The 24,188-nt window shown below is 47.0% G+C and overlaps 1 protein-coding gene across 4 annotated transcripts in view; it reads left to right on the top strand.

The window, feature by feature from the left end:
- The window catches only part of GALNT18 (polypeptide N-acetylgalactosaminyltransferase 18), a 312,633-nt gene that overhangs the window by 269,045 nt on the left and 19,400 nt on the right, over positions 1-24,188 (top strand). For 2 of the 4 annotated variants that reach the window (XM_036918017.2, XM_036918018.2), the window contains exon 9: positions 64-159. In XM_036918017.2, coding sequence (XP_036773912.1) covers positions 64-159 — 96 coding nt within the window. Of the gene's footprint in view, positions 1-63; positions 160-6,189; positions 6,214-8,991; positions 9,141-24,188 lie in introns of those variants that run through there. The other 2 variants (XM_036918020.2, XM_036918023.2) reach the window with 2 other exon arrangements.

Below are 24,188 nucleotides of genomic sequence, written 5' to 3'. Positions count from 1 at the left end.
ATTTAATGCATTTGTTTCTCTGCTCCTTTCTTTTGGTGTGGCTGCCTCCTCTCTGGTGTCCAGCTGCAGAACTCTCTGAAGACTGATTTGTGTCTCGATCAGGGTCCAGACACAGAGAACATCCCCATCGTGTACATCTGCCATGGGATGACGCCCCAGGTGAGTCCCTGAGAGCTCCCTCTTCTGGGGGTGTGCACATGTGTGTCTGCTGTGCGGAAGGGTAGCTAGACTCTGCCATGGCTACTCTGGGCCCAAGGCCTCAGAGACTTCTCGTTAGGAAAGATCCTCATGAGCACAAGAGGGGAGTCACACCTCCCTTCCCTGGAAGAAGACCAAGGGAGAAGGAGCTGGGATGCCAGGATCCTCTGGGGTGGGGAGTGAGGAAGGAGATACATTTCTGAAGAGGGACGCCTGCCTCCTTTGGGGAGACTATAGTGAATCACACTCCTGGTTCAGGCAGCCAGGCCCTTCCCTAGCGGGAGGGAAACCCCAGGGTTCCCTCAAGCTCTCTGACATCTTGGAGTCCTTTCAAAGTGCCATTTCATGCCCTTCAGCCTCTGCCCTTTAGTAGATCACAGCTGGGGCCAAAATTTATAGCTGTGCAACCCTTCCTAGCTCTTACAACCTTCTACTGGTGGAGAATGAAGGGCAACCTCCAGGAAAATAAATTAGCCTTAAAAATTTTCCCATTCAGGACTAATAGTTACCAAAGGGAAAGGGACTGGGGAGGACGGGTGGGAAGGGAGGGATAAGGGCAGGAAAAAAAGAAAGGGGGCATTACAATTAGCATGTATAGTGTGTGTGGGGCACGGGGAGGGCTGTGCAACTCAGAGAAGACAAGTAATGATTTTACAGCATCTTACTATGTTGATGGACAGTGACTGTGAATGGGGATGTGGGGGGGACTTGGTGAAGGGGGGAGCCTAATAAACATAATGTCCTTCATGTAATTGTAGATTAATGATACCAAAATAAAATTAAAAAAAAAATTTTTTCCCATTCATAGCGTAGGCTTCCAATATCCAAAGAGGATGCCCAGACATAGGCAAGAGGTATAATTTATTATATTATTATATAACAAAATACAATGGACAACCATTGACCAAGAATGCCATCGACTGACCTGTTCTGACTTGACATTGGTTACAGAGTTCACTTATCTTACCTCCAAAAGTAGATAATGATTTTTAAAAGATATTTTAGTATAGAAGAGATGTATATTTGTGCAATTATAATTCATTGTTTAAAAAAGTTGTTACACCCCGCCCCCAAACACACAACTGAAGGATATCATGATGTGTGTGTCACCTGAAGTGCTGTGCTGAGACTTCCCGGCAGTTGCCCACTGTATCCCCACCACCCTGTTTCTGTAAGCAGAGCTGCTGTGATCCACAGAGTGGTTGCAGGTCACAGTAGCCCACACCACAAGTAGAGCAACTCATTCTTCATTATTACAAGGGTGTGACATTTTTCATGGGTGACTATTTTTATGTAAGCTTTTTATTGGCATATAGCATGTATACAGAAAATAGACAAATTATAAGTATACAGAGTAATGAATTATCAGAGCAAGCGCACTCATGTCACCAGTGCCTAGATCAAGACAAAGAACATTATTACCTGATTTTGAATTTTACATAGAGAGGATCATAGAGCACATGCTTTCTCACATTTGTTTTTCTGTCATCATTACATTTATAAAGTTCATCCGTGCTGTTACAAGTAGTTGTAATTTATTCATTTTTATTACTAAGTAATAGTATTCCACTTTATGACTGTACCAGGTTCACTATATATTCTACTGCTGAGGACCCTGAGGGCTATTGCCCCTTTGGGAGAATTACAAATACTGCTGCTATGAACAATCTTGCTCCTGTCTTTTGGTGCACATACACACTCGTTTCTTTTGTATTTATATCTATGAGTTAAATTGCTGAGGCATAAGGTTGACATATGTTCACTCTGAGGAGACACTGCCTATATTCATCTGCCAGGGTTGTCATAACACAGTGCCACAGGCCGGGTGGCTTCAACAACAGAAATGTATTTTTCTCACGGTTCTGGAGGCTGCAAGTCCAAGATCAAAGTACCAGCTGATTTGGTTTTTGGTGAGAGCTCCCTTTCTAGCTTGCAGGGGGTCGCCTTTCTGCTATGTCCTCACATGGCAGAGAGAGAACATGAGAGCTCTATGGTGTCTCTTCCTAAAAAGGCATTAATCTTATCAGATCAGGGCCCTCCCTTTATGACCTCATTTAACCATAACTTGGAGATTTGGAAAAGTCCCAGCCAATCCATATTACAAAAAATGAGAAAGCTTGTTCTGAAAGGTCCACTGAGAGTGTGACTGAACAGCCTCTAGATCAGGAGATCATGGGTGGGACTCATGGGCTTAATCAGCCATCTCAGCAGCAGAAGCCATGAACAGAGTGGGACTTTGCCCACAGAGACACTGCCAGTTTGAACTAAAGAGACAGGGAGGCTGCTGGACTTCTTGGATTCTGTCCAGTTTCTCCCTTTTGTCTAATTTCTCCCTTTTGACTATCTTATGCCTGTCCCACCATTGTATTTTGCACATTAACTTGTCTGATTTCACAGGTTCTTAGCTGGAGAGAAATTTTGCCTCAGGATGAATCATGCCTCGAGTCTCACGCATATCTGATTTAGATGATATTTAGATGATATTTGGACTTTAGGCTTTGGAGTTGATGCCAGAATAAGCTAAGACTTCTGGGGCTGTTGGGATAGGATAAATGTATTTTGCATGGGGGAAGGACATGAATTTGGTGGGTGGGGGAGCCAGGGGCAGAAAGCTATGGACTGAACTGTCACCCAAAAATTCATGTTGAAGCAGTAATCTTGACTATAAGGAAGAAATTAAGGTTAAGGTTAAATAAGGTCATAAAGGTAGAGCCCTGATCCAATAAGATTAGTGTCCTTATGAGAAAACCTTGTATGTGTGTATGTGTGTGTATCATTGTCTCTCTGCCACGTCAGGACACAGCAAGAAGGCAGTTGTTAGCAGGCTAGGAAAAAGGCTCTAACCAGAAACTAGCACCTTCATCTTGGTCTTTCCAGCTTCCAGAACTATGTGAGAATAAATTTCTGTTGTTTAAGGCATCCAGTCTGTGGCATTTAGTTATGGGAGCCAGAGCCAACTAATATACTGTCAAACCATTTTCCAAATTAGTCGTATCAGTTTGATTCCCACCAGCCATATATTAAAGTTCTAGTTGTTCCATATCTTGATAGCATTTGGTATTTTCTGTCTTTTTAAATTATAGACATGGTGATGGGTGTATCGTGGTATCACAGAGTGGTTTTAATTTTAATTTCTCTGATGATTAATATAGCTGGGCACCTGATTCAGCTCAGAACCCTCCACATTGTTCTTGAGTGCAGCCGAGGCAGCCAAGTCACAAGTAGTTTGGGCTTTTTGTAAATGCCCTCTCTGCTTTTTAGTACTGATGACCTAGGAAACAATGGGTGAAGGTGCTTTTAACAAATCTCTGTGGAAATCTCCAGGGTTGGTGCTGATCTGAACAGCTGGACAAATGTTGGGTGTTTCCTCTGTGGGATGGTAGGAGTCAGTTTGAGCAGAGGCTGCCCTTTTATCAGCAGCCGATGATTTAATAAGGGCCGTCTGTGTTGTGCTGGAAAGCATGGATTCTGGACTCAGATTGCCTGAGTCCAAATATCAGCTTTGACGTGCTCTCGTTGTGAAATGTTGGCAGATTTTTAATCTGGGTCTATTTTCTTATCTGTAAAATGAGGATTAATGATAGTACCTACCATAAAGGCTGTTGTGTCATTTAATACATGTAAAGTATTTAAAATAGTGCCTGCCATGTCATAAGTATTCAATAAATGTTAGCTATAAGTATTGCTACAATATACTATTGCTACTCTAACTTCTCATTAAACATTGCTCAGTTTAAATACCCTCAAGGTTTAGCCCCAATCCTCACTGGACTGCCTTCCCTGTATCTCATGTACCCTGTACCATATGCCATGGGTTCTTGCCCTGGTCCAAACCCACTGGCTATTGGAGCATCACTGAGTTGCTATAGCAGCAAAAATGCAGTGGAGGAATGGATAGGGCAGTGAATGGGGCCCCAGGAAGCCTGAGTCCTACGCTTCGTCTTGCCATTCATTTGCAATGTCATTTTTCCCTCTCTGGGCCTTCATTTTGTTTTACCCTTTTATTAAGGTACAATTTTACACTAAAGTACACACATTTTAAGTGCATAACTCAGTTAATTTCCACATGTGCCTTACGGGCACCACCCAGATCAAGCCCATCATCCCAGTGGGCTTCCTCATTCCTCCTCTGGTCCAAAACCTCTACCCAAGGGTAAATCAGAGTTCTGAGCTCTAGCACCATTGATTTGTTTCAAGGCCTGTCTTCTTATCTGCATATGAAGAAGCTGAACTGGCCATTTCCAGGCTCACCTCTGCCAGCTCTGACAATCTGCTTACTTTGAATTCTTTTGTTCTGAAATTCCTTTGGCCTGGGAAGCTATGTGTTTATTCTGTGCTCACCAGGAATGCTGAGAGCTGCCTTTCCTTGATGCTTGTAAATCAGCTTCTTGATGTGGAGCTGCAGCAAATCATTAAGACTTGGGTCCCCCTCCTCATTCCCCAAAGCCATAGAACCCACATGTAACTGTGCTGTATGGGGGACATTGAGGCCCAGTTGCCCTCTCCCACCAGGTGCACAGCTGAGGTGTACAGCTGTCAATGCTCAGAGGTAAGGAAGCTTGAGACCAGCCTTAGATCAGACATATTTCCCAGAACCAGGAAGTGCAGGATTCTGCTGTGGCAAGAATTTGTTGAATCTGGCCTTCCCAGTGAGCTAGGAGAGCCGGAGAAGATGGGATCCTCATGGAGATGGGCTGTATGCCCTTGGACAGACCCTGGGGATGGACACTAGAGCAGGGGATAAGCAATGTTTGAGGAGGCAGGTCTTCTGGCTGGCCAGTCTTCCCAAAAGAATCTACCAGCCTTTAAGAACTTCATTGGCTTATGGAGGGGGTTAGAAAAAGAGGAACTCAGAGTTGTGCCTAAGTATGAGGTCACGGCATATCTCAGAAGAGGGACAGTGGACAGATACAGGCCCCAAGGATTCTCTGAATCTCTCAGACTTGGTCCAAATGAGATTCTCAATGCACTTCCAGGGATATTTTCCCTCCTATTGGCAGCTCTCAGCAAAATCTCTCTTGTTCCCATGATCGCAGAAGTCAAGCAGAGACCAGGGAAGTTCACATAAAGACACATGGGGCTGCCATATACAGTTGTACAGGTTGTACACCGCACAGCTCCAGGTGAGGGATGTGGCCCCTCACACTGTTGTCTGGAGAAAGGAGACCAGCCCAAGGTAACAGTCATCCTGGCCTCTGCTATGAAACCTTGCATCTTCTTACCTGAGCATCACAGTTGATGGGAAGCCTGAAAGTGTTGAAAGGCAAATGATGAAGCAATATATAGTGGTCAAGAACCAGACTACCTGGATTCAAATCACAGCCATACGACTTACTAATCAGGTTCCTCGGGGAGGTGTCATACTTCTTTGTGCCTCATAGAGATTACAGTAGTACCTACCTTACAGGGTCATCATAAGAATTAAATAAATTGATGTGCATAAAGCATTTAGACAACAAGCCTGGTACACAGTTATTGCTTGCTAAATATTGGCTATTATTATTACCAGATTGGTAAAGAAACTCAAGATCATGTCCTTGAATGGGAATTATTTAGCCTGGACAAGAGCAGATTTAAACAGGACATGAAAACTTCCAAAATTAGAAAAATAGATTTTTGATTGAATACTCTTCCAGCCATCGGCTCAGGCAATAGTGACCTCTCCATTGTCAAAGATGTCAAGGCAAGTTAGGTGAGCTCCAGGGCTTTCGGAAGGGTTTCCATATCATGCAGATGCTTAAGCCAAGAAATCCCTGAGGCCCCTCCCACCCTTGGATTCTATGACATTTTAATCCATTGCTTTCTTTCTTAAATTGGTGAGAATCCACCATGTCCCAGGTAGTGTTCCTGATCCTGGGAGATAGTGACAAACCAGATAAAAGTCACTGCCCTGATTAAATTTCCATTCTCGTTCTAGAGACAGACTGTTCTATATTTTCCAGTCCTCAAGCCTTCTCCACATCCAGGGCTTAAATCCTTTTCTCTCTTAAGATTACGTAGGTGGCCGCAGTTGAGCTGCATGCCTTGGATTTCAGCCGGCCACTGCCGAGGACGGTGAGGGAGGAAGGAGGGTAAGGCCAGTCCGCAGGCCAGCCCGTCTCATCCCTCCAACCTTGAGAGTCACCACCCTTCATTGTGTCCTTCTTCCTGGTTTCTAAGTTTTTGCATTTGGGTTTTAAGAAAGAATCTATATCAATCAGGTAATAAATAATCTCCAAACCTTACTGACATTAACCAAATAAGTTTTTTTTTTGTCAATTCAAAAAGTAAAACATGACTCTTAGACAAATTAAAATGAACACATGACAAAAACTCACTGAACTCATCAGTAAGGGAACGAGTAAGGTGGTTAAGCAGGTACTGAGAACATTTGAGGAATTTAGTATCTGTAGACATTGTCTAAAAATGAATATTAAAATAACATTGCAAGATTAGACATAAAAGTGGTTAATGTTCTACTGGGAAATAAAATGTAGCCTTTAATGTAGCCTAAAATGTAGATCTTTTCTACCTGGGCAGAAATTTAGAAGTTAGCATGTAACTTCATAGTGTCTGGGTCCTAATCAGAAGTCAAACATAAACACATTCCTTGGAAAATTACCTACTCCTGGGTGGGCTTGTTAGACAATGCCCCAATATGATATTGAAAGGATATACCACCTCCCCTTCCCTTTTGCCTTAGGTTTTAGACATTTCTCTGAACTGTTTTCATAAAGTTGGCTCAAAGTGGAGTGACTCTCCAGGCCACCAGTGACTCAGGTACCCTTGTGGATTCACAGTCTAACCATGTAGCCTCTACCCTGTACTATTTCCTAGGGCAGCCATAACAAAGGACCAAAGACCAGGGGATGAACCACAGAAAGGTATTGTCCCACAGTTCCAGAGGCTGGCAGTCTAGGGCCAGGGTGTCAGCAGGGTCATGCTCCCTCTATAGGTGCCAGGAACGGATCTGTTCCAGGTCTCTCTTCCGGTGTCTGGTAGATCCTTGGCTTGTGCCAGTGTAACTCCAGCTGCATACGGTGTCCTCCTTGTGTGTGTGTCTGTGCCCAAATTCCCCCTTTTTATGTGGATGCCAGGCATATTGGATTAGGGGCCACCCTACTCCAGGATGACCTCAACCTCAACTAATCACATCTGCAGTGACCCTATTTCCAAATAAGGTCACCATCTGAGGGACTGAGGGGTTAGAACTTCAACATACAAATCTGTGAGGTACACAATTCAACCCACATCACCCCCAACGGCGAAGAGTATGACCAGGAATCTGACCTTCATGCCTCAGACAAAACATGCCTCACATCACTTCCTCTCCTGTGATTTACCAGGGCTGGTCACATGACCCTGCCTAACTACAGAGGACATGGGAAGTTAGGGTTTTCTGCCTGCCCGGGAGTCCTTGTCTCTGTCAACCAAACGTAGATATTTTCTAAAGCAATTCCACCTCCAAGAAGTAAAGAAACAGGAAAATAGCATCTGGGGATTGAACTGACTTGCTTGAGGTCACACTGAAAGTTACTGGCAAACACAGGTCTAGGAAGGATGGCTCTATTTTGACTTCCAGTTTCTCCTCCAGTGTCACATTCATTCATCAAACATATAATAGGTTGTCTTTCAGGAAGTCCTCATATATTGGAAAGTTTCATTTCTCTTGAAGAACAAATTTGGTCACTGATAGGGATGGTATAGTAGAGCAACTTTAGCGTGGCCCAGCAGAGCCTAAAGACTCCTTGAGCTAGAAAGAGGGGCTGGGTTCACATCTGGGCTTACACTCTTTGAGAGATTCTGTTTACATGTTTAAAAATTTCACTCTGACATAATTGTGATATTCCCAGCTCTCAGAGAAGGCCCTGGGTAGGAGAAAGCATAGTGTAACTAATCAAATTAGTGAGGTGAAGCTGCTGGGATGCATACTAATTGGTTAATGAGTAAACGTAACCATTTTATTTAAATTAGCAGCAAATTTCAAGCTATCCTCAAAATAACTGACAATATTAGCCCTAATTAGAGTAACAGCCTGGAAAATTTCTTCTGCTGGTAAAAATACAATAGGGTCTCCCCTCAGACTCTCTATTTAGTCAATCACTCACTCATGTACTCATTCATTCATTCATTCATTGGCTCATTCCTGAAATATGCATTGAGCATTATCTTTTGCCAAGAATTGCAGGAGGCAAAGGCTGCTGTGCCCAGGTCACTGACCGGGAGGAGTCCCACTCTGGAGAGGAAGGCAAGCACTTAGATAATTACAGTTCATAACATGCAACCGACTTGCAACCCAGTGCTCCAAACCACCTTCTCATTAGCGCCTTGAAGGAGACACCGGACAAGACAGGACCCGGGGGACTTCGCCCATTCCTTCTGCATAAGTCTTCAACATTGTAAAAGACACAGGTGGAAAAAAAGACAGAAAAGATACAGGCTTGTCCTATGGGAAGCTAAATTCTGGCCTGTAGAAGGAAGATAAAAGGGACTTTAATCCCTTCTAAAGTTTTTGAAGTACTGAAGCTGCCATGTTTATGCTTCAGGAAGTGCTTTTTGACTCAAGGTATAAAGATTAGAGTTGCATTGAAAGAAGTATTCCATTTTTACCCCGTGACAGATTCTGTGTTAGATCAGGTAGTATGTTGAATAAGAGAAAGAAAAGTATGGAATTGTAGATGGACTTCGGAGCCTTTGCTTTTTGGAAATATTTGGAATTTCTTTTTGAAAGTTTTGCTCGGCTATACATACATACAAAGAGAGACTAATGAATGAAAAACTTGCTTATTGCTCTGCCTATTAATCATTCTCTAGAAACCACCAGACCCACACGGGGTCATAATGAAGCCCTCATTCCTCCCCTGCCTGGCATGGAACCTTAGAGGCTTCATGGATTGTGCTGGAACGTCCAGATCTTTCAGTTGTCTCAGAGACAATTGAAAACATTTTACTTTGTGGGCCAAGAATTTAAAACACCAGCCACTTCTCTGTGACCTCTGAGAGATTTCCCCATTATTTTTATCTGTAAATAAATCAGAATGCCATGCACTGAGTGGGTGAAAGGTCTTGAAAAACTTTCCTGACTTTACTTCTTGGCACTGATGTGATTAAATCGCGTTGTCCAGGACTCCTTGTGTGGGGTCGTATGGCTCAGGTGCCAGCTGATGAATGATTGTGCAGGGCCCTGACTGGGTCGCAGTTGGAGGGAAGCCTCAACCAGTCCTGAACCTTCCCTTTCACCTGCAGCTCTGCATTACCCGGGGCCTAATCTAGGTCGGGTTGTTTAGATCTCTTTATTTACTGGCCTCTGAGCTGTAGCCTCGCACAATTCCAGGGGCCATCATTCCTGTAGGATACAGAGTGAGTGATGCCTCCGGCTGAATTATGGTGAGGGCTCTGATGGCCTGTATGTGACACCTAGCCCAGTGCCTAAAACATGCTGGTGGGTATTACTATGTCACACCCAAGAGCAGCCTCACCAGGCATGAACAAGGGGAACACTCGAGGCTGGAATGGGTAGAGCTGACCTCCTGCACTCGCCCCTGACCCAGGGCCCCCAGGACTGGAGTGGCTCCCTTCATCCTTGCAGCCCATCAGGCAGCCATGGACATCAGGTGCCTAATGTACCCTGCCTGTGTCCCACAGTTCAGGAGCTCACGCCTCTGTGTGTTTGCTCCTCAGTAAGTGATGAGTGAATGAATTGTTTGATTAATCCAGCCTGCTGAAAGGCCAGGAACTAGCTTGGGCTGGGCCCCTATGGGGGCTACCTGTGAGTGAATCCCAGCTCTCTGTGACAGGAAACTTCATTTCTCTTTACCTCAATTATCTGTAACTTAAAACAAAACGTAGTTCATAGTAAATGCCACTTAACTATAACCTGTTATATTATTATTTTTTATTTACTAATATACATTATATAATACTGTGTATATGTGTTTATATATACATATAAAGCTGAGTGTATATATACTCATATGTATATATATGACCCTTCCATATGTCAATTCATTTCATCCTGAAACCACATTGCCACCTGACTCCCACTGAAAGATGCTGGTTCAAAGATGTAAAGGTGTGCCCAAGTGTCCATCCTTAGTGAGTGGTGGATGCAGCCCACAGAGCTTAGAACATGTGTAATTACGTCCAACCCAAGAGCATCGTCTCCCAGGTCAAGCAGGGGCTGGAGGCGGGTGGAGCAGGCTGACCACCAGGGCAGCTTCCCCTCCCAGCACTGGGTGTTCCCTTAGGCTCTGGCTGGCTCCACAGGGCAGGGCACAGCCCAGGGGACCGTCATGGCACTCCTTCTCCATCACAGACGGTGGACCAGCCTGTTCATATCAGCCCAGAGCTAGTCCCCACTGTGGGCGAGATGAGCGCCCAGCCGGTTCCTACCCTGCTTTGGAAAGCACCCCCTGCTACTTCCTTTCCAGTAGTGGTAGTTGCACACGGAGCAGAGCCGGGGCCCCACTGCGTCAGCTCGGTGTCAGGGTACAGGCCCACAGGGAGGGAGAGGACGGGTACGTGAGGCACACAGATGTTGGTGGCACAGGGGCAGCCTTCTCCTTCACTGAGTGATGGTGAATCCTGGGCTGCTCCCAGAGCTTCAGTGCTAAAAAAAAGGAACCGCTTGATTTATAATTCATTCCACATGACATGTTCTTCACTTCATATCCAAACTCCACAATCAGAGTGGTAAACAGTGAGTTTTGCATGCCTTTCATCAAACCCCCACAGGCTGGGAAGAAGCTGTCATTAGCAGCACCACAGTGGGTCCGCGGTAAGGAAAATGGCTCCCCCTCAGTCCCCGCGAGAGGCTGGACTTCCCGCCTTCCCCTGCACTCTCTGGAGAGCGTTGCCTCTCAGGCCCCTAGCCTGGGGGACATCTCACTGAACCAGCATCAGAGGAGCTAAATGTAGGCCCGTCTTGGACTTGGTTGTGTGCACTCTGACAAGCCGCTGCACCCCCTGAGCCCTAGCTCCCTGATCAGTAGAATGGGCCGGGTGCTGAGATTTATATGTAGCAATAGACCCGTATATACCTCACACCAAGTCTGGTATAGAACTGGGCTCAGGGGTGCTGGTTTCTTGTTCTAATTGGGGAAATCTCTTAACATTTTTTGAGAACTTGCTAGTTTGCCTAAAGATGATACTAACAGCATTACATGTATGATGTTGCTAGGCATCTTCTGTGCTTTGTGGGCATAATCCCCGTTAAGGCCCAACAGCCCTGGGAAGCGGGTACTGCTGTTAGCCATTCGTACAGGGGAGAAAACTGGGAGTCAAGGCACTTAGTAACTTGTTCAGGGTCACAAATCACCAAGTGGTAGCACCTGTTTGCCTAACTGCCAAGCCCACACTTGGAGCCATGACTCAGGACTGCCTCCCTGGTTTCATTAAATATGGGACCTCTGCTCTCGAGAAGTTATCTGGACAGAGATGGGACAACAAGCCATCAGGATGTGGAGTGATGAAGGCCTGGCACCTAGGAGATGTGCAGAGCACCCTCGCTGGGAGAGCCAGGGCTGCATTGACAGGAAAGGGGACAGAGGAGCTGATTTAACCAAGCACCAGGACTGCTCTTAGGAGCTAACGGAAAACTTCCTGTAAGGACTTGGGCAAGTTCCTGAGACTGGGCTATGGGAGACTTGAAAATACTACCCAGCCAACACTGGGCGAGGTCACATTGCAGGTGGTCAGCCCTCTCTCTGCTCGTGAGGACTGTTCACAGGTACCTCTTTCTCAGAGCTCCCCCTTTCCCCGAGGAATTGGGGCAGCCATCTCCGCATAGGAAGACATCTAGCCTCAGCATTCTAGGGCCAGAGTGTCAGATCCAGATGCCCCACTTCTCCCCTCTTCCCAACCTTCAGGTGTCGGCCAAAGGCCACCTCCCCAGGGCCATCCTTCCTGACTGCTACTGTCGCTTATTATTCTCAAATCTCTACACTTTTCCTGATTCCATCACAGCTCTTGTACTATACATATTAATATAATTATAACCACAGTTGGCAGTTATAATGAATTTCTTTACTCATTTGTGGTCTCTCTCCACCAGCAGTTCCTCAGATCCTTGAAGGCAGGCACTGTGCTTCGTTCTCCAGCATATCCCTGGCGCCTAGCACACCGTCTGACAGAGTAGGCGCTCGGTGCACCTCTGGTTAGGAAATGGACCTATTCATTAAATTGGTGGATTCTTGAGTAAATGAAGGCCATCTTCCTAACAAAGACCTAGCAGCCTGCCCAGCCACACTGGCTTTGGCACTTAACCTTAAGCCAAATCCTAGGGTCGAAGCTTATCTTCTGTAAGATAGAGGTATAGCCATCCATACGACAAAGGTTTTGTGAGAATTAAATGGAAAACTACACAGGGTGCTCAGTACTTCAGCTGGTACACACTAAGTCCTCCATCAATATATTGTGATTGCTATCATTTTTATTAGTAGTATTAGTTACTATTAGTTGAGAAAGATTTGGCTTTATCTATACCTCTTATTTTAGACCTAGTGACTTTTCATGGAAATCTAAGGAGGGGAGCTTGAGAGATGTGCCCTCCTCCACTGGATGGAAGCCACATCCAGGTCATTTTACTTGATGAGGACCAAGGTTGGGCAGAAGTGGGGCACATCTCCTTTCATCAGGGCCTCTCCAGCCACCAAGGCTTGCTGGCACACAGAGGAGGACTGCCTTCCCATTTGACTGAACCCTCAGGCAAGAGACTCCCCAGACCCCAGGGCTTCTCCTATTGGCAGGACTGCATTGACTGACACCACCCCCACCAGTTACAGAAGAAACTCACTCTGCCACTCGAGATGGTCTTGAAGAACTGCATCTGCAAGTGCCCAGGATAAGAGCAAGCCAGTGACAAGAGTGTAAGTTACAAGCATTCCAGCTCAGGAGAGAGACTGCTCCTGAGTGACTTAAGTAATGTTTTCCCCAACAAAAGCCCTTTGCCGTTCATCCATTTGGAGCAGGAAGCAGGGAGGTTTCCCTGTAGTTTGAGTGCTCTGCTGCCCTTTGCACAAAGTGCAGGCCCCCAAGAAGTGGGCTGTGTCATTCACTGTTCCTTGCTACTGTTTCTCAGTAGAGTGTCACTGGCGTCTTGGGCGGGGCGGTTCTTCATTGTGGGGCACTGTTCTACTCAGTGCAGGATGCTTGGCATCCCTGGCACCTGCCCAGCGGTGGTGTTCTTATGGGACCAGCACATCCCCATATATTTCCACAGATGCCCTAGAGGAGTGGTACCACCCATAGCTGAGAACATTACCAAGAAGGAGCATGAGAAACAGGCTCTAGAGTTTGGGTGGCGAATCCATTGCTGGTGGACCTCTGAATGGTGTTTATGTCAAGGCAGCTTAAGGATATACTTGTCTGTTTCAAGGAAGTTCCTAAGTAGATGTATTCAGACTATATCATGGGCATAAATGGATTCTCATATTTTATTTTCCCAACTAACTCCATTGTCACCACCCTTCCTTTGTCCCAGAAGCTTCGTCTGAAATCTGTTCACTGCTGCAGGTTAGCCCTGCCAGCACAGTGCGTCAGTGGAGTCCTTGAGGTTAGCACTGTATTAATACAGTGGGAATTTCAGCCGAGCTGGGCCCTCTAAATCAATCACCAAACAGCTTTATTTTTTTCTTGCTCAAAAATACACTATTAAATGCAGGAACACGTGTGGGAGTGGAGGTTGACTTGGGTGAAGGACGCACTTAAAAGGAAAATTTCATAACATTTTTCTGCAGGACTTGCTGGCCTTAATTCATACAGAACTGGGCTACAGAACACATTTTCATCTCTGCAGTATCTTTAGCTTCTCAGAATATCCTGAGCTGCTCAGAAGTCACTCAGTCACCTTTGCCTGGGGCATTATCGGTACTTAACAAATAGGGGTTGAATAAAGAAATGGCCAAATTCATAGAAAATGAAAGCCTTTTAAGTGATGATTACAAAATAGAATGAGCCAGGATTCACCTTCTCAATCCTTCTGGGGGCTCCTAGGGGGGCAAGGCCTGCCCTGGCACCTGTCCCTGGGAAATGAGGACCGTGGACTCCACAGGAGTGTTTCATGCCTACGATGTATGTAGCGGTCATGGAATGTCGGGGAGGACATGGTAGCAGGAGGGCCTCCATCCAGGGGAATGAGTGAGGGCAAGGGGCCAGTGAGCATGGACTCCTCCTCCCAGAGTGTGCCATGAAGGGGTGGAGAGAAAGGGGGTTGGCTACTAGAAGGGGTGTAAGGCTGAGAAGAGGTATATATTCCAAATTGTTTTTTAAGGAAAACAATAATGGAGCATGTTTTAAGGCTGAGGGAGGGAAGTCAGCGAAGAAAGAGGTCTGAAGTATGGGGAGAGAAGGAAGCTAGGTCCTGGGGGTGGGAATGAGCAAGCACAGGCAGGGTGGGGTCCAAGGCCAACGGAGTATTTCCAAGGAGGGGAATTTCTTCATCTGAGGTCCAAGGGCAGAATGCAGGGAGGTTTAAGAGGAACAAGTTTGCAGGTTGTCAACAAATGAAGCACGAGGGATCAGATTATGCTTGAGAATAGAGAAGATTTAAAAACCCTGCTCAGAGGAAGTGACTCTGAGGCTGAGCCACCCCTCAAAGAAGGAATTCTGGGTGATGTGGAGGGGCACAGTTGAAGTTGAAGACTGTGAGATTGTGGTGGGTCTAAATTGCCCAGTGCCATGATTTTTCTTGAGTAGAGCCCAGCATCCAGGAAAAAGGGTGTGTAGAAGGCAAATGAGGTTGCAGAAGTAAGGTTTACAGGGTATCAAAGACAGAAAGAATAAGGAATTAAAGACTTGAAGTGCTGGCAAGGGAGCAATTGAAGGAATTTGGGTGCAGCCTGTCTAGGGACATGGAAAGGCCAGGAGGAAGATGAAAGCATGAAAGAAAGAAAAAAGGGTGATTATTCTTAGGGTCTCACTTAGGCTGATAAGCAGGCCTGCAGGACGTAGGAGTGAGTAATGGAGATTAATAGGTAGTTGGGTGAAAGTGGGATGAGGGAGGATAAGATTTCAGGGGCATCGTGTGCCGGGCACTAAGAGCTAGGATCGGGGTGTGGGTGGCTGGAGTGGAGTGCAAGTGGCCCTCCCTGGAATCGGGCCATTGTGCAGGCTGGGTCACTCATTGTCTGAGACTCTTAAGTACTGCCCAGTGGGATACAGAGGTCACAGTGGACTGCCTGGGAAGCATTTGTATGAGAAGAACAAAGTGGACAGAGCATGTTGGTGTCTGATGTCTGATGCCTAAGGAGGAGATTTTTCACACTGGCATGGGGGCTGAGATGTAGAAGGGATGCTGTGGGGAGAGGGGAGGGTCAGCTGATGGGAGAATCAGCAGACTCAAAGCACACAGAAGTGGCAGTATCCTCCAGGAAAAGCCATGTTTGGTAGGGACAGAGGAAGTCCCTTTGGGTAGGAACAACTGACCTTGAAAGATACTAGGGGTTTGATAGGCATTTTCAAAAGACCCAGCAGGGTAGCCCAGGCTTCTTCCCATGACCACAGTGACAGGGGCTTCTAAGAGCAGCAAGAGAGGGCAAGTGCCACTACATGAGTGTTTTTCAGGTCTCTGTGATGTCACGTTTGCCGTGGATATTTATCACTGGACAAAGTAAGCTTCACGGCCAAGCCCCACCTCAAAGGGCAGAGAAACAAACCACACCTTTAAAAGGAGGAGTTACAAGGTCACATTGCAAAGTGGCTTGTGCGAAAGGATGGGAAAATCGGTAGCCATTTTTATAACATATCACAATGCCCTATCAACATTCACCCTGCATTATTTCATTCATTCACTCATTCATTTTGTTCAGTCATTCATCCAGAAATATTTATTGCACCCCTATCCTGTGGTCTGGCAAGCAAAGGAGTCCCCACGAGAATGGCTTCCGCTTCCTGATACTTCCTCTGTCCTAGTGGATTCCATCGGCATTGCTATCTGGACCAGGTAACGTCCAGTAAAGACATGAGCTGGACCATTCTTTTCCCAGTAAAGCATGTTATACTCTTCCCAGAGAAAAGGGAGATGGAGGTGAAGATGGTGTTGGAGCAGGTGAAACAGGTTTATATTTGTAAATTAAAACCAGGCACCAATATTTCATCCACATCAAGTCCATTTTTCTAGGCTAACTTCTCTCTGCTGGATCCTAAGCTGAGGCATTATTACCGTACTCTTGCCTGCATCTTCCTCATCACTGAGATTGCTGGTGAGTCCAGATTGCCATTGATATCTGTAAAAAATCTCCATTAAACTAACTCTCTCTTGCCCGCCCCACCCCCAGGAACATTCTAAGTTCTTCTTAATACAGTGCAGGATAGCAGCTGTGGTATGCCAGCAAGGGATTGAGCCTCCTCAGGGTTCATGGGGGCCAGATAAGGGTTTGTCCTGGAAGACTGTGTCTTGGGGGCAAATATTGAGAATCTTGTCCTAGAGGAAGAATTCTATTCTATCCAAACTATTCATCCACAAGGCTATATGGAGGGTGTTGTCCAAGGTCCTGGTCCAAAACTGAGAAAAGAGAAGCTTAGAATCTTAGAGTAAGGGATAGAAACAAGCACCAGGGAGGGAGCCTGGATGGGTTTCTGAGCTGGAGTTCAGTGTTCCTTGAATAGCTTATGAACACAGTCCTTATATGTTTTGAGTGCATGTTACATGTCAAGCAGTGGGGTGGATAATAGAGCTATAACAACGAGCAAGACAAGCAGGGTGCCTGCCCTCTTTATCTCCTGCTTTTACAGATGAGTACATTGAAAGAATGAATGGGCAAGTACATTGTCTATAGTCACACAGCGGATGAACAGTAAGACTGGGGAATTGAATTAGGCAGTTGGTATCCATAGTCTGTCTTTCTTGAATCAACATCCTTCCCCTCCCTCCACCAGCTCAAGTCCTCTGGGTATATAGTCTGCAAGTCCCTTATACTTTTCCTTAAGAGCATGTATCACATTTTGTGATTCTATTTTGGTGTGATTATTTGGTGAGGGAACATAGCAAAATGGCTGTGTCAGATCAGGCTTCGTTATGCTCCAGTAGTAGATGACTTCAAGATCCAAGGGCTTACAATAACAAACATTTCTCAGTCCTACTGCATGTCCAAGCCTTTTCTGACCTTATCTCCCTTTCGCAGTGCCTTGTCAAAAGCAGCTGATAGCAACAAAGACGTGCTTTTCATCTAAAGCACAATTTCACTTACCATGTTATCAGTCGACCACGTCATTGCAGGCAACAGTTTTACCAAATGTTTCACCACCACATAAAAGAGGTCACCATCTTTCCAGCCTCTAGGGCTGGCTGCTCGCCACCCACTTGCTGGCCACAAATTCACTGTCCCATATTTTAGGGTTTGGCAGCACCTCTCATCTGTTGACTTCTTTACCATACAACTTAGGCTGATGATCCCCAAATCACAGTGGCTTCCAACAAGAAATGCTTACTTCTTGCTCATGCTCCATGGTCTTTGTGGTTCAGCTTCAGCTCTGTGTCATCCCACCTTTTTCTGGGGCCAAAGCAGCAGCCCTGATCTGGGATGCTGCCAGCCCAATGGCCAGGTGTAAAAAGAAATGTGGTAGAGCACATGACTGCTCTTAGAGCTTCTGATCGGAAATGACAGACGTGTCTCCCACTCACATTCACTAAAGACCATGGCCAAGTCTGACACTAACAATGCAGGATGTATAATAGCTCAGTGGGTTGTGTGGAGGGACCCAGGAGGGGCTTCACGGGGCAGGGCAGAGGACTGATCTGTTAGAGGAGTCAAGGAGCATGCACTGATAGTCACAAGCTCATGCAGAGTTGACAGCAGTGGTGTTTTGGAGAAGAGGAAGGCCAGGGCATGTTTCCTCAGCGCACATGATGTGCTCCTTCCGAGAAGCTCGTCAGTGAGTAGACACAGCTTGTGGCAGACAAGCTGACACAGCTATGAAGGGCATTGAGTAGTAACTTCCAAAATAGGGACACAGTGGGACCCAGCAGTCAGCAGGTGTTTGAGATTCCTTGAAGACACAACTTCCTGATGAACACGTGAACTGTATTTGTTCATTTGAGGGGAGGGGATAATAATCCACAACAACTAAAACAAATTTGGGTAGTATAAGCTAAAAACAAACGGTGGCTGCCATTAGAGAAATCTGGGGTGCTTCACTTTATAGCCTCAAAGGGGGAGTTGACTGGGAAAGGCAGGAATTGCAACAGCTCCAGGGGCCTCAACAGTAAAAGTTCACGGATCTTCTCAAACTAAATGTGTTTTAGCTACAGGGCTGCCTCATCTCTGTGTCTCTCCATTTCATGGTTTAAATTCCTCAGAGGAGAAAGCCTTCTTGGTCCCTTAACGGCCCCACTCTCACCAATGGGCAGGCAGTAGAGTCACAGAATACAGCCTATTTGGGACCCACCCCTCGCCAGAGCCATTCTCAGAGGAGATTTGGACGTTGTTAGACATTGTGGGTCAAAGACAGTGACACCTCCCCTGCCCCTCCACAGCTTCCCGCCCCAGGCCTGGGCTGTGCACCCTCTCATCTTGTTCTGACAGCACACATCCTGTGCACATCCTTCTTCTCCATGACAAATGCAGTTTTTCTGCTGCTGGGACCTCATCCCTGACCCTGGACATCACTACTGATTGGGCGTCCCCTATGATCTACCCCTGACAGCGTGTTTCTGCCTGAGGTGGCCTTCGTTCACGGCGCCCGTCTGTGCCGGAGCACTCTGCTGGAGAGAGCCGTCTAGGCAGGCACCTGTCTCAGGCAGCAGGGCTGGTCTGGAATACAGGCAGAGAGCAGGAGGAATGAAGGAGGGGCAGCAGCAGATTCTGGATGAGCCAGGCCCTAGGCTGGGGCAGGTGGCAAGCACTATTCTCTAGAGACAGACAAAGGAGGCTGCAGAAAAAGAGAGCTCAGCCAGAGATCCCAAGTCCAGGGCCCCTGTTCTTGTCTAATCCTGGACCATGATGATCTTACTTCCCCATCACTTGGGCTTCCTCTGCAGTTCTCAACTTCTCCACTTACATCCACATGATGGCTAATGTTCAGATACTCAGCCCACTCCCAGGAGCTTACTTACTTCCAGGCTCACTAGCTTTTCCCACTGAAGAAAGCATACTGGCATGCAGATGAATGAGGATATTTCTTTTTATTGTAAAAAAAAAAAAGTCAGACATTCACAAATTTTACTCTTTATTATTAAAGCAAGTGACTTCCTTTATTACAATGAATGAATGCACTATATGCACACACTATATACATTTGCCCTGTAGCTAAGGACCACTGGCCTATATGATTTGGTGGTCCTTTTGCTTCATCTCTTTTGGTTCCGGAAATGTCTCCTGTATGTTCTGTATGAATCTAGGCTCTTGGCTGCAGGTGACAGAGACCCAACTCAAGCCAACTTAAATGAAAAAAGAAAATTTATCTTATGTAATTGACAAGTTCATGTTTGGCTCTAGCTTCAGGCAAGGCTGGATCCAGAGGCTAGAATGAAGCTTGTCAAATTCTTTTCTCTCCTCTTCATTTCCCTTCCCTTCTCCTGTCCTCTCTTCTTCTTCCTCTTCTACTTCTCTCCCTCTTCTCTCTCATATACCACGTCCCCTACCCCCAGCACCCCCCTACTCATTTTGGCTCCAGTTCCCTTCACCTGTAACTTTAGTCTTTCCTAATGCCAAGGAGGGGAAGTGGCTTCCCTGACTTACCTGAGGAAGGTAGCAAGTAGCTGAGCTCAGAGCCTTCATGATCAGAGCTGAGCTCATGATCCCACAAGTAGAAAATCCCAAGGAGGACTATACTAGGCCAGACTGGGGCACAGGTCCATCCTGGAATCAATTTCTGGGCCAAGTCAGTGGGATACTCTAGCCAGACTGTGAGTCTTTCTTACTGTTAGGGCCAGGGTGAGGCGAGATGCTATTACAAGCAAGCAAACAAAACTCAGCATCAGGAATCCTGCAGCTCTCTTCTCTGGTTTGTCTGTTCTCTCACTGGTAATTCTCCCCTGCTAAACCCTCACTTTCCACACAGGAAGCCAGGGTGACACCTGTCAAGGGAAACACTGGGCCCAGAGGCCACAGAAAACTCACAATGATGCAGGAAGAGAAGACAGAGCAAGGGGAGAGACCAGGGTTGCTGATCGGGTTGGCCAGGCTGCAAACAACCTTGCAGGCAGTAGTAGAGAGAGGGCTGACACCTGTGCTGGGGGCGCCAGGCCTGAATGAAACATGAAGGCTGTCCAAAGTCTTTAGCTCCCAAGCCACTTTCCAGTCTCACCTCCCCACCCAGGTAGGCACATGCTTTCCCTAAAATGGCAATGTAGTGCCAAGCCTCTGTGACTTTGCTCATCCTGTCTGCTCTGCCAGAGGTCTGGTATCCTTGTCAATTACCTGAGAAAACCACTCTCCTCCCAGGCTGTTCTTGCAACTCTTCACTCACAGACCAGCCCCAAAAGAGGCTGTCACTGTAGCCCTGGAGCCCAGCACTGTGACCTGCTCTTGGTCTGCTCTAAGCCTGGCTGTGAGGCTATTCCCTTCACCCATTTCAACATGGCTGTCTCCCCACCAGGCTCCTGGGCGCAGGTAGGTCATGTTCCCCATGCTCCCCGGTAGGTAGGCAGAGAGGAGTGTTTGCTGAATTAAACAATGAGCTGAGTGCCAGTTACAAACCTATGCCCCCAAACCTGAGGGGTTCATATGCTTAGCCTCGCCTGTTCCTCCTCCACCAGGAAAAGGGGCCCACAGTGGAGAGCACTGAGCCTGGGACCTTGCTTTCCACATCTATTCTGCTTCACAGTTACAGCAAACAGAATGTTTATAAATGTTCTCATTCCTTATATGTACCTGGTTCTCTGGTAGTGAGCATAAGATCATTTCTTCAATGACTCCCCTTCATTCCTGATTTAACATCAGTGCCCTGCGGCCCTCAGCACAATAACTAACCTCTGTATCAAGGGTTAATGACCAATAAACCAAACCTTAAATCAGCCCACTCTGTCTGCAAGGAGGCCAGCAGCTCATTCTCCGTAAAGAGGACAAAGAGCCCGTTTCTAGCACACGTTTCAGATGTTACCGTGACTACTCTAAGTTGCAATTTAATAAAACAAGTCTCTGCTCCTTCTTCCCCCAACCATGCTCTCACCCTGCCTGTTGTTTCTGTGAATCTTTCCCCACTGGGCTGGCCAGGCAGCCTCCAGGCAGGCGTCACAAGATGAGGGGGGGAGCAGGGCAGCTGGACCAGCAGTCCCTCCCCTCTGCCCCCGAGGGCTCCCTTCACACCCGCTTCTGGAGGCCTCCAACCTTGCCCGCCTTCACCCTGCTCTGCAGGCCCTGTGGCCAGATGAGAGGCTACCAATGTTTTAACCCTCACAACTGCACTTTACAGGTCAGGAAACTGAAGCTCAGAGTGGCTACCCAGCTGGGAAGTAAGGGAGAGCTGCAGAGCGGAGACCTGACTTGGAAGTCCGTTTCCTCCCTATCCCACCAGGCCACCTTGCTCCTAGTCCTGAGGTTCTCAAATGTCCACATACATCAGACTTACCTGGAGGGCTTGTTAAACACAGATTCCTGGACCTCCTTTCAGAATTTCTGATTCAGAAGGTCATGGGTTGGGCTCAGAATGTGCATATCTGACAAGTTCCCAGGCAGTTGCTGCAACCACACTCTGAGCACTGGAGTCCTGAGAATTGATGCCTCTGACCTCTTGAGCACCCTCCTCAGCATCTTACAAATGATGCCCTACAGACAGGGATCCAGCTCGCCACCTGAGGAGAGGGAGGCTTGGAAGCTGGGCAGTCATAGATGCTGTCCCTACATTCCTCCATAGGCTGCCCAAAGTCTCCTTATACAGCTGGTTTCCAACCTTGGCTGCACATTGGAATCACCTGGAAATAAATTCCCCTGCCTCAGCTCCACCTGCTACAACTGTGATTTAGTTTTTAAAGTTCCCCCAGGTGATTCTAACATGTAGCCAAGGTCGCAAGCACAGCTTTAGCTTGATTGCGTTTAGGAATGTGTCCTTCTGAGTCCCCTATCCTCCCCCATTTCATTTGATCACAGAGGTTTCTTTTCTACCAAAGCACAGTGCACATCCCCTCCTCCAAGAAGCCCACGCCCTTGCAGTGGTCCAGCCCACCTGTTGGCTCTCCCTTCGATGATCTTTGCCAGCACCCTTGTCTTGCCAGTGGGTTTCATCCCCAGCCAAGTTCACTATGGATTCAGTGAGACTAAAGAGTGACAATGGAACATTCTTTGGGTAAAAGCATTTATTACTGAATTTATTCTCCTGGCAATAGGTCAAGCACTAGAATTACATCTGCATCCAACAATCTGCTGGTCTGTAATTCTCCTTCATCTCTGCCTCCACCCAGAGCACTGGGCGAAGAAGCTCTTTATAGAATGACTCAGTCAATAATAGCTCATTGCCAGCTGCTCCCTCTCTCTGGGGGCAGCCATTTTCTCTTTCAGATAATAAAATCTCTTGCATGGGAAAAAAAATAAAAATAAAAATAAAAGAATAATAATAATAATAGCTCATTGCCTGTGGGTGGATGTGGAAGCTGTTGCTTAGCAGCAGACCAGTTACATCATCAAGTAGTTTAGAGTCAGGTGAGGATCCTGGCCATAGGCGCTTCCATTTTTCCCACTGTGGATAAAATAAAGGTTCCTGATGCCAGGATTCTCACCTGGTCCTGGTTGGCTAGCTCACTACACATGTGTGGGCAATGTATTGTTATTGACCCTGTATAAAGAGCCCTGCCCAGTGCTCTGGGTGACACAGTGACACAGCTGCAGGGCTGCAGGAGAGCAGAGCAGAGGCTGGAGTGGTGGCAGCACTAAGGACAGAGCCAGAGAACGGCTGTGCAGGCCGAGAGGCCCAGAGGCTGAGACCGGCTTGCTGCATGCAGACTCGCTCTGAGTGAATGGAATTTTAGTGATTGACCTGCCACCATGGAAATAAAGTTGGGTATAACCCTTTTACCCCAAGAATGTTTCACTGTCATTTCTTTGGTCACATTGAAGTCATAGTGAACTTGCCTGGGGCTGAAACCCATTGGCAAGACTCCCATACACCCCCATTTTAACCCTTTGTTATCTCATGATTATGTGTGATTTTTGACCCCTAAAATGTGTCACTGCCCCCGTGACCCCAACCCCTGCAAAAAGCTGGGCTCTTCATTCTTTGTTAGGCTACCGCAATCCTCTAGGGGACACATCCCCTCCAAGTAGCCAAAGAAATGACCAAAAGAACCCTGGTTCATCCTGGTCACTTGTCCCATGAAAACACCCTGAAAATAAAGTTGTTTTCTCCCTGTGGTAAGTTCTAGAACCTCTTGTAAAGGGTGTCCCAATATGGCTGCCCACTTCTTCCACCTCACCACTCACCAGGAAGCTGTTAACCAAATACCACCACTGCCACCCCATCTCCTAGAGGGTGTGCCCCAATGTCTCTAAGATACTCATTCCTCAAGGGCACCCACTCAGTAGGCCAGCAGTGTTGCCAAGGAAGCACCACTCTATGAAGGAGATAAGGCTGCTCCAACTCCACATGCCCGTCATTTCCAAGAGAGCTAGTACTTCTGTTGTACCTTGAAAATGTATTATTAAGTAATTTAACCGACCCATTTTGCTCTACTTTCCTGATTTGCCTGGGAGGCCTTCCTCCCCTCTCCCTCTGCCCATCCGATGAGTCTTTCCTCTCAGCCTCTGCTCTGGGAGGTCCTGCTGAGGGCTGGGGAGGACCCCCAGGGCTTCTCTCCCTGGGAATCGGTGAAGGCCCTGAACTGCCAAGATCTCAGCCTTCCCTGGAACCTCCCCCGTGGCAGGGAGGTGAGAGCAGCTGCCCATCTGTGCTGCCTGGCAGGTTTTCCAAACTCTCTTAGCCTCAGTTTCCCCCTGCCATACAACCGGCAGATTACCACAGGTATGGAAAGTACCTAGCAGAGGGCCTGGCATACAGCTGCACAAAACATGTTTGTTTTCTCACCCACTTCTCTGCCTGAGGTGGCCCCACTCCCAGGGACCAGTGCTGTCAGTGAGGTGATG

The sequence above is a fragment of the Manis pentadactyla genome, chromosome 9 (assembly GCF_030020395.1).
Source record: "Manis pentadactyla isolate mManPen7 chromosome 9, mManPen7.hap1, whole genome shotgun sequence".
NCBI lineage: Eukaryota > Metazoa > Chordata > Mammalia > Pholidota > Manidae > Manis > Manis pentadactyla.
The sequence above is the reverse complement of the archived record's forward strand: the minus strand, read 5'-3'. Positions and strand labels throughout refer to the sequence as shown.